Raw genomic sequence first — 11,668 nt, 5'->3', positions numbered from 1 at the left:
AAATAAATTGTTCAAAAACAAATTAAACTATATGTTGATAACAACTTTGAAATCGTAAAGAATTATTTAACACATCAAATGCATAAAATAATTTATTATTAAATATAAGTAGTTTAAATCTTTCAATAAAATAAATAAATTAAAATGAAAATTTAAAATTTGATATAAAATAAAATATGATAGAATACATAACAAAATTAGAAAAAAAAACTTAAACAAACATAAAAGAGTTATAAAAAATAAAAAAGTGAAATGATTATGATTTATATTAAGCACAAAAATTTCAAAATAATTTGAAAATGGAGAATAATTATAATAAATTGATAGAAGCAATCGAGAAAAATCACACAGAAGATAGCAGTAATATTAAAGAAAATAAATAATTTTGAAATATTAAAATTAAACTAAGGATATTTTAGTAAATATAATAATTTTTTATGTATTAAAATTCAAATTCCCTCCCCTCCCCTCCAAATCCCCCCGATTCGGAGGGACGCAAAAAGTGAGGTTTTGAGGGATTTTGCTCCCCTCCCCTCCCCTCCCTCTCCCTCCTTAAATTTGAACCAAACATATTTAATTAGAGATTTCCCCTCCCCTCCCCTCCCCTTCCCTCCCCTCCCCTCCATTTACCTCGAACCAAACACACCATAAGAGATAGAGAGAAAAATCGTGAGAGTAGGTAAGAGGTATGGAGCGGTTCTAGCTTTAGTTTGGTTTCTTAGGGCTTCTTTAGATGTTGTGTTGCTTTGGGCCAGGTTTTGTAGTTAAGAGAGGCCCACCGATTTCCTCCATCATCATCCTTTATTTCCAGCATACCTCCTATTTAGGTGGAGCTTTGAATCAGTTTTGGGCCTGCAAGTTGACCCGACAGTGCCCTCAACATTTGCACCTTCCCATTTCGTTTTTTTAGCCCATTGTGTTCATTTTCTTGTTTATGAATGTTTTAGACTTTCTTAATAAATATTATTTAATTTCTTACATAAAAAATACGAAAAAAATATTTTATCTTAAAATTTAGATTTTATTTTCTATAATAACAAAAAACATAAAAAAAAAATTTCATATGAAAAATACCAAAAATATTTGTCTTAATTTTAATACTTCTTTTTTAGAATTTATTATGACTATTTTAAATTTTACTTTTAATCAATAATTGTTTATATTTTTATTTCCCGTTATCATTATATATATCCGCGACTAACATTTCTTGTTTATGCGAGGAACTCTTGAGCTGTTGGACTACTTCATGGGCATTAACAAGCTTTCTCTCTAATTTTACTCATTATATTTTATTTTTTTTGCCTTAATTTTCAGGCAGGTTTATTGTAATAATCGTAGTTTACTTTTCCCCTCGTTTTATTATTTGTAATTTCCCATCCCGAAGCATTGTAATAGCGTAGGAACTTTACTTTCTGCTTTTACTTTCCGCACTATATATTTGTTTAGGTGTACGCTTAGGATTGTATGGCAAGACTAAAATCAATCGTTAGATCACTAACTCAAAGATAAATATCTGAATCTAACACACTCTTCTGCACACACTCACCTTTACGGTACCCCCTCTTGGTTGCCTTCTCGAAAATAATAGTCAAGTCCCTCGAGCATAGGGATACCTTAGCATATGCTGCCTACGATTCAAAATCATCATAGTCCCTTCGGAATAAAAGATCATAGTCACGATGAAATGATCTCGTCCCTCGATGTTCCTTCGATTAAATGATGATAGTCCCTTCGAATGCTAAGGTATCCTTACTGGTTGCCTCTATGACTATTCACATCCAATGCATAGGACTTCCAACCCTCTTTATGGTATGGATAGCCCCTTTGACTATGTGATGATCCTCGATGTCCCGAACACATCCAATGTATAGGACTACCTGCCCTTATATGTATGGATAGTACTATCTCTCAATGAAAGTCTTTAGAATAGGAAAGACCTTACGAATTTAGGGTAGGTAACTCTTAAGTGCTTACTCACAACAAAACAATTTAAATGCTTTTCACACCCTGTTTTCTAACGTTGTCTTTTCAGACATTCTCAAAATCAAATTGTTTTTCTAAACACACACGACACATCTTCAAAACATTTCAAACAAACAAAGTTAGCTAAGCAATTAAGAGCCCGTGGATAACCATGGATGCAAAGGGTGCTTACACCTTCCCTTTGCATAACCTACCCCCGAACTCAATCTCTTTTCAAAGAAAGTCTTTCATGTTCTTTTATGCCTTTCCTAATTGGATAAAATAAAAGTCGGTGGCGACTGTTGCTCACCGCAACATTTGTTTGTGAAATAAAAATAAAAAGTCAGTTCTCCCACCGTGTTACAACAGTTCTTGATGGTTTTATTGTACACATTTTTTTTGAATATATACAACATTTTTAAGTAAAATTTTTTATAATGATGCTTTATAAAAAGTTGTTCTAAAAAATAAGTCAAAAATTTAATTAAAAGGTAAGAAAAACCTATTAATCTATTTAAAAAAATGAAAAATAAAAAAATAAACAGGCGGGCAAGCTCGCTGTCCGCCAACCAGCCACCTTGGCGGGGCGGGCTTGATTTTTATGTTCATTTTCACTTGGCGGGCTTTTCCGTCCTGCTCTTTTTTGGCAGAGTGGGACGACCCGTTTTTCCACCCTTAACTATGTGTCATTCGATATTTAGGGCCTATTAATTTTGTTTTTTTTTAATAGTTTTATAGTGTTATATAATTTGTATAAAAAAAATTTACAAAGAAATTTTTAATAAAAGCTTCAAATGAAAATTTAGTTAGAATTGTAATTTTTAAAATGTAATTTTGGATATCAAAATTTCAAAAAAAATCACTTAATTTTTAAGCTATTTCAAATAAATTTTCATAAAAATCATTTTTGAAATACTATTTAAAAAAAAATCGATTTTGACTATGTTTTGGTCTTTAATAATCACTATAAAAAACTGCAATTAGCTAGGTAAATTTCACATCGCAATAGTAAAAATCACCCTGCAGCGCAATAATTGTGGCGTTGACCAAATACCCTGCAAAAACGTTAGTCGCAACTTGTTGCAAGGGAAAAAACACTTCGCAAATTAGCCAGATGACTATCACTTCACAACTTTACCAGGTGAATTTCACTTCGCAACACCTCTCCTAGATTTGAGCAAAACAGAGCACGCGTGTTAGAGCAGAGCAAGATGTTCAAAGCAGAATAGACAAAAAGTTGCGAGGTGAATTTCACCTAGCATATTTTGAATAAACAGAAAGTTGTTGAGTGAGTTTCACCTGATAAAGTTTTTAATATTTATAGTAATACAATATATTATTCTATATGTAGTTTTATCATATTTATAATAATATATTTCTGTTTTACAAAAATAAAAAATTAAAAAATATTAGATTATTTATTTATTTATGAAAAAAGGGGAAAATTTATGTATCTAATTCTAAAAATCTCACATACAAAAAAATTTCACATACAAATTTCGAACAATTTTATCTATTTTACTTATATTCTAACATTTTAAAATATTTATACACAAAATCATACAAATTTTATTAAAAAATTTCTATAATATTATACACAAATCGAACCATCATTACTTACATGATACACACTTCAATAAAAATGCATAATTTAAACTGGTCCATACAACCCGATGAAAATAACAAACAATTTAATTCATATTTGTACCTCAATATGTTGTTTTCTTGATGTGAATGTTTATTTATGTAATAGGAAGTCAAAAGTAATGTTTAAATATAGAAGAAAAAAATAAATAATTTGTAATATTTTGAAAAACTAGTTTGTAAAATCTATTTTCAAAAATAGCAAAAGAAATTCATTTTTTTTAAAGTTGAAACAAGTGGACTCTTAGAGCATCCACATCCATGTTACTCAATTTAGTGGTATAAATGAGCCCTACTCAATATAATATATTTGTTCATACTTTTCAATTATTTAAGCAACTCAATTACATATTCTAAATATTAATACCACTCATCTAAAATTTTAAATTGGGTCCCACAAATCTCAGTCCAAAAAATATAAAAAATAGTGGTTAAAATATAAAAATTTAACAAAGCCACTGCGGTTTACTGCAGCCACTATGGTTTATTTAAACCACCCCATTTGTAATTAATTATTATTATTTTCTGACACAAGTGGCTTAAAATCTAAAAATTTAATAAAGCCACTCTCTGCAGCCAGTGTTTTAAAAATCGGACCGGACCAGTTGGTCAGACCGGTCGAACCGGAAATCCGGCCAGGTAACCGGTCTGGTTCAATAGTCGGGCGGATATGCCATCAAATCGGTGGGAACCGGTGAAAACCGGGAAAAACAGAAAACCGGCGGTTTAATTGCTTTTTTTTTGTTTTTTTTTAAACTTTTTTTTAAACTTTTTTTTAAAATTTTTTTTTAACTTTTTTTTTACTATATTTAGTATTGTATTACTTAAATAGCATTCTCACATAGTTTTTTTGGTTAGTGACAAATTAAAAACTTTATTGTCTATTTGTTATCTTTGCTAATAAATTTTCTTAAATAGCATAAACATATTAAATTTTATTTGATTTTCTTTTTAGGAGGATCCTATTTTGAATTAAATTTGGTACACATTGGAGTTATTTTGTTATAAACTATTCAATTAGATTATGTTGTAATTTGACTTTGTTTAGATTATGTTGTAATTAGACTTTGTTTGCAATTAGACTTTGTAATTTTTTACTATTTTGTTATGTGTGATATCTTTGTTTAAAATTTGAATTTAAGTTATGAAATTGTGAATTTATGATATGATATTTTAAAAAAATTTAAAATCTAGTTATATTTTTTTAGAGACTGAATCATCCGGTTCGACCGGTTTTATACCTATATAATAACAGGTCTATTCAATCGAGTTATCCGATTTAATCCGGTTTGGTCGTGCGGTTCGACCAGTGACCCAGTGGTTCGACCGATAAACCAGTGACTCAGTATCCTCACCGGTTCGATGACCGGTCCGGTTTTTAAAACACTGACTGCAGCCACTTTGGTTTATTCAAACCACTCCATTTGTAATTAATTATTACTCCCTCCGTCCCATAATAAGTGATCCATTTGAAATTAAATAATTTTTCAAAATAAATGAGTCATTTCAATTTTCAATACACTTTTTCCAATTCTACCCTCTGATTAATAAAAATTTCACCATTTCCAATACATGATAAGGACACTATAATAAAAACAATATTCCCGCTCATACTTTTATACTTTTTGTTAATATGTGTAAAATGGTGTGTTGGATCATTATTTATGAAACAGATGGAGTATTATTTTTAGACACAATTGACTAAAGCCACTCCCGATATTTATGCTCTTACATAAAATCATTTCCACTCTTCAATACTAATTAAATATCATAATAAAATAATTATTATATTTCCACACTTGTTATGTGACAAATAGAATAATAATTTGCCGTGAGGATCACATTTTGAATAATATTTTACAGTTATTTCCGTTCACAATTTTAAAAAATTATTATTATATTTTCACACTTTTTATGCTGCAAATTAAATAATAATTTATATCGTTCTTGTTACTTTCTTTTTAAACACAAAAATTGTTAGAATGAAGCTATTTGTTGATGATAAAATAAAATTCATGATAAACTCCAACCAGACAATTTATATTAATCATAAAATCAATACAAACAAAACCTAAATGTTATTAATTTCAACACCTGCAACAGATTTCACAGAAGCAACAGGAACAAACACAACAAAATAAGGGTCAGTTACAGTCAAAATGAAACGCGATCCACCTTCTTCATCACCAAAATCTTTCTATCCAAGATAACCACAATCACCATCATTGTCCAAACAAAACCCAAGCCTATAAACACCGCCAGAGCCATGTCTCGCTCTAACCAACATATCCTTATCCTTATCACCATTCGAAGAATCAATCCAAACTCTACAGTCCATGCGAAGATCAAACGGGATATGACAACTCAAAATTCTCTCTTGAAGAGACATCTGAATGGAAGAAATGGCTTTAGTGAAATCCCATATACCATCAGTCATAATATTGCTGACAGATTGATCGACGATATTAGAATTGACCTCGACACCAAGGTGTAACGGCTCCCCGCACCAATTATCAAACCAAAGACTAATAGAAGCTCCATTGCCAACAATACAAGAAGTATTGTCTTCAACGGTAGATAACTCAGATTTAATGCTCGTCCAAAGGGAAGAGTAAATATGGTGCTTAATGAATTTACCATTTCTCAAAACCCTTTGTCTTAGCAAGACTGCCCAAGACTCCTTAGAATTATGCAAATCCCAAGCCAGCTTGAGATTGTAAGATTCGTTAACCTTGATTATTGACCGGATACCAAGACCCCATTCCTCTAAAGGATAACACATATCCTTCCAAACCATTGTAATCACTTTGTTCTTTGTAGTTACTCCACTCCATATGAAACGCTTCACCGCACGCTCAACGTCCCGAATGATCAAGATAGGCCAATCATATAAAACCATAATGTGAATCAACATACCTTGGATAACATATTTATCAAGCTCCACCCTACCAGCAAACGACAAAAGCGACCCTTTCCAAGAGGCAAGCTGTTAATGACTTTGTCCGCAATATGACTTTAAAAATAGGCACACCAAGATAATGAAAAGGAGCATATCCTTTTTGAAAACCTGAGATCTCATCCAGAATGTTCAACCTAGAAGGAGACATTCCCCCACCAAATATGAAAGACTTACTGCAGTTTACATTCTACCCAGAGCTTAGCGCATAAGCCTCAAAAGTGGAGATAAGAGTTTTAATATTGGAAATTTTACCATTGCAGAAGATTAAGATGTTGTCGACATAAAGAATATGAGTAGGAACCGTAATATGATTGGGACCTTGAATTGGAACAAGCTTCAAGCTAGTAGAGAGAAGAGAGAGTTTCCAACTAAGGACTTCTTCGGCGAGACGGAAAAGTAACGGCGAAAGAGGATCTCCTTGTCGGACACCACACTCGCAAGAGAAATAACCATGGAGGGAACTATTGATATTGATGGAAAGTAATTAATTTTGGGAGACGTGGCATTTTGAGAAAAAAATCGCAAAGTTTATCGACACTGATGTTACCCAGGTCTCCTTTATTGTACTAACTAAGGGTGGACAAAAAACCACCGTCTGTTACTATCCGACCGACCCATGGAATCAGAATCGTTTCGGTCGGGTCAAAGTCTGGTCTTCGAAACAAACGGGTGAAGCTTCCGGTTTGCTGTGGATTGTCACAGTTCGGTTCGGTTGATTAAACTGAATCCAAAAGTAATCGAATACGACCGCATGCATAATAGTTTTTTTTTGTTTTATTAAATATTTATACTGGGTTGGACTGTATTGTGTAAGAATCTCAAAAGTTATACCATGTCTCTATATAAACCTAACACAAGTGAGGAAACTTAAAAACCCTAGCCGCTGCAATCTATTCTTCTCTCCTTTCTCTCACAGCTTCACAAATTCTACCTTTCATAAAATCTCTTTCACAAAATTGAATCCCTTTCACAAAATCAAAGAAGTGGTACAGGTTTTAACTCAACCATTCATAAAGTTCTGTCTTTTTCAATCTATAGGTATCATTTCTGTTTTAACTCAACCATTTCTGTTTTCTACATTTCCTTAATCATCTTCCTTGTTGTTTTTGATCTCCTATATATTTTCTGGGTGTTCAAGAGTTGAAAAGAAATTGGAGTGTAGGTATTATCTTTTTATGTTACTTTACAATTTTCATTTTTCACTTTTCCTTTAATTTTATTTACAAATACTATGATATTTCTTGTATTCTGATTTTTTATTTTTTATTTATTTATTAGGTATCTATTTGAAAGAGGTTCATCAATACGGTGTGAATATACGCGGTGCTCTATTTGGATTAGGATGACTTATTTGTATTAGGATGTTTTTAAGGGTTGAGTCTCTGGTAGTTTAATTGTGTAATGGTCTATTATATAACTTTTTTGTTTAGATATATTTTAAATCATTTTATACATTATTAAAATTTATAGATCTGGCCTCTATATGTAACAATCATAATCTTAATTTTATTTTGTTGAATAATTAAAATACTGTTTTTTTAAAGGAAAGAAAATTACTATTGTCCAAATTTAAATTTGAAAAAGAAATTGGAAAAAAAAGTGCTAGTTAAATTATATAAATTAAAATTAAATAAAAAATATATTGAAACAAAACCTGACTAAACCGAGCTAGAAAACCGAATCCAAAAAAATCAAATCCAAAATAACCAATTAATGAATCGGACGGAAGTGGACCTATATTTCTAATCCGAGGATTGAACCGGTTTAAAATTTTGAGTCCAAAACTGAACCGGCCCGACCGGTTGTCCAGCCCTAAATTACTAACCTTGTGATCACATGAAAAATAGAGGGAGCGGACTCGGAGTACACTATTTAGAGCATGCTAGCACATCCAGCTGTATATCATTTTCTAATATCATAAAACAACTCTGCTTTTTTTCCCTCGAGTTGTGCAAAAGAATCGGATCAATATTCCATACAGAATTTTTTATCTATAATATATTATCCTCGTGTTACACATGCCACTTTTTCATACTACACAAAGCTCTTTGAAGAATAACCTTTTGTTACCTTATTATAATACAAAAACACTAGTATTTTTATAGTACCAATATCTATAACCAACCCCGTCAACAATAAAGTAAACAGGAAAGTATTATAATAATAAATTTTTAAAAAATAAATTTTGTATTTATTTTAAAGTTTTTTTTAAAATAAATGAATACAAATACAAAATCATTGACCAATTTTATAATTTTAGTAATCAATATTTTAAATTATTAGCCAACTTCATAATTACCAAAAGTTCAGTGTTTATTAACTAAATTTATAATTTCATTAATTAATATTTTTTATTGTATTAATTAATTTTGTTTTATTTTATTGCTTAAAGTTATTTTTAATATTTGAGTGTTTATTAATCAACTTTATCACATTATTAACCACCTTTTATATTTTATTAATCAACTTTATTTTACTACTAAATTATTTTTAATATATAAGCGTTTATTAATTAACTTCATTACTTCATTAACCAATTTTTTATATTTCATTAACCCACTTTATCTTATAATTAAAAATCAATTTCATGTACTGTTTTAATGAGCCTATTCACATAATATTCACGGTAAGGTTCATAAATATATTATTTATTTTCTTAAAAAAATTGTTACGGTATACAACTATTGGTGTACAATTATAGTTATAGTGTAGGAATAACATTTCTAATTATAATATTATTTAGTATTGAAGAAAATTTTGTTGCATTATCATCTTATGCTTACAGCTTTCCAGGAATTTGGCTCAGAAAAATCCTGCAGAAGTTGGGGGCAAGCACAAGAATTGCACTGATACTATATGACAAGGTTTTAAAAAAACGGTGTCTACTATTAAAACGGTGTGTATGTGATGATAACTCACGCCATTAGAAAATTGTATCCATCTATCTATCAATTCTAATCAAATACAAGTGACCTAATTTTAACATGACGCCTCAATTGCATTGATGCCACAAATTTATTTACGTTTATATTTTTTTGTGGAAAAACCGTGATGCTACTAACAATGTAGTCATTCTATATGTTTAATAGAGATTCGCTTGGCAGCGGTTAGAATTCGAAAAATTCTTTGGAGGAATATTAAGCCTTGGTATTTGTTTAATGCTTTGTTTGTTGACAGTGTGTTTAATCTGAATCACAATACTTGCCAATTGTAACAACTCTATATAAGAACAATAGCGATAAAAATAATAGGAGGAATAATCATTCCCTCTTAATAATACTCTCCTCGTATTGATTTTACTAACATTTAATGGAAATGAAGAAAGCGACCAATATATAATAGGAAAATATGGTATGTGACAAATGGAATAATATTTGATTTGAGGACCACATTTTGAATAATATACTTACTTGAAATCATTTCCACTCTTCAATATTAATTAAATATCACAATAAATAGATTATTATTGTATTTCCACACTATATATATATATATATATATATATATATATATATATATATATATATATATATATATATATATATATATATATATATATATATATATATATATAAAAAATTGTTATTATATTTTCACATTTTTATCGTTTTTGTTATTTTTTTTTAAACCCAAAAACTGTTAGAATAAAAATATTAGTTGATGGAAAAATGAAATACAGGATAAACTGCTACATAACAGGTGCAATTATACATTAATTATGAAATTAATACAAACTGCTCCACTTATTCATTAAAACATAGCTAAACCTAAATGTTACTAATTTCACCACCTGCAACAGATTTCACAGAAGCAGCGTCAACAAACACAACAAAGTAAGGATCAGTTACAGTCATAATCAAACGCGATCCACCTTCACTACCAAAAGCTTTCAGTCCAAGATAACCACAATCACCATCATTATCCAAACAAAACCCAAGCCTGTAAATAGCTGCAGTTCCAAATTTCGCTATCAAAAACTTCCCACCAATCGTTTCAACACCGTGGTAGTTTTCAGGACCACCAATACCAACATAGTTCAGTTGGGTAGCATTATCAACAAATACGGACCATTTGGAAGATTCAGCACAGCTAGGTTTCTCAGTAAACTCAATGTCGAGATCAGTACCTGTTAAGATGTTACCTGTGGTGCTTTCTGGTATGGTGAATTTGACAGGGATGCCTAGTTTATTAGCATTGTTTTGTAGGACGGTTAGCGGACATTCAGAATCAGAGATTTTGTTTAGGGTTAGTCCTCCAGTACCGGGTTTACGAGTTGCTGGGAAAATGAAGTATTGGTTACCATGGATAAGGGGGTTACCGTTAATGTCTATAACCTGAGAAGGTGCAGCGGTGTTTGATGGAAGATTGGTGATGAAAGTGAAGAGGAGGAAGGAAAGGGCGAGAGATGAGAGGGGATTCATGGTTATGTGTTTTGGTGCTTCATTTACATCTGGTTGATCTGTTATTTATAGCAGTAAAGTAAAGAAGACTTTAAGCTTATATTATTTAAATGATTTAATTATTAACATATGCTGGCTTTTACATTTTTAGCCTTATTGATTCTAGAAATATAAAATTTATTGACATGTGTTAATTATATATATTTTGAGTAGAATAATTTTTGTAATAGACTAAATTTTAATTTGAAATTAAAATTAATAATCTTTGAAAATTTAATTTTTATGTTATCGTTTATTGTATTATTCATGTTTATTTTAAATGTATTTAATTAGAAATTGTTTAAAATTTTGCTTATTTTAAAATAAAATTTTTTATAAAATAAATTTATTAAATGTATTTTAACTGTACTAACGAAGAAAAGTTGTTAAAATTTAAAAAATTAACTAGTAACAAACCCGTGCGTTCGCACGGGTTCTGGTACGGGACACGCATTTGTTTCACATATATATTTTTTAATAGAAAAAAATTAAATTAAAAGTAATTAACATTTTGTGGAAAAAAATAAGAACAATTAACATTAAATTGTGTCTAAAGAAAATAAGGAACAAAATTGAAATCACCAAAATTAAATTGTGTCTAAATAGCCTTTTGTAACTTCACGTTCCCGTTAATAATCAATATTTTGATCAGTAATTTCATGCT

General features: G+C 30.2%; 1 protein-coding gene across 1 annotated transcript; it reads right to left on the bottom strand.

Moving 5' to 3' along the window:
- Positions 1-10,251: 10,251 nt before the first annotated feature.
- Positions 10,252-11,023, bottom strand: LOC131627535 (kunitz-type trypsin inhibitor-like 1 protein). Its single transcript, XM_058898378.1, has one exon. The coding sequence runs from the start codon at positions 10,984-10,986 to the stop codon at positions 10,333-10,335; it is 654 nt and encodes a 217-aa protein (XP_058754361.1). The 5' UTR covers positions 10,987-11,023; the 3' UTR covers positions 10,252-10,332.
- Between the last annotated feature and the right edge of the window lie 645 nt (positions 11,024-11,668).

The sequence above is a fragment of the Vicia villosa genome, unplaced genomic scaffold, assembly GCF_029867415.1.
Source record: "Vicia villosa cultivar HV-30 ecotype Madison, WI unplaced genomic scaffold, Vvil1.0 ctg.000366F_1_1, whole genome shotgun sequence".
NCBI classification, from domain to species: domain Eukaryota; kingdom Viridiplantae; phylum Streptophyta; class Magnoliopsida; order Fabales; family Fabaceae; genus Vicia; species Vicia villosa.
Note: the sequence above shows the minus strand (reverse complement) of the source record. Positions and strands in the feature narration are given on the sequence as shown.

Excerpts from the sequence above, each read along its gene's own strand:
- LOC131627535 (XM_058898378.1), bottom strand. The coding sequence starts at position 10,986 with ATGAATCCCCTCTCATCTCTCGCCCTTTCCTTCCTCCTCTTCACTTTC.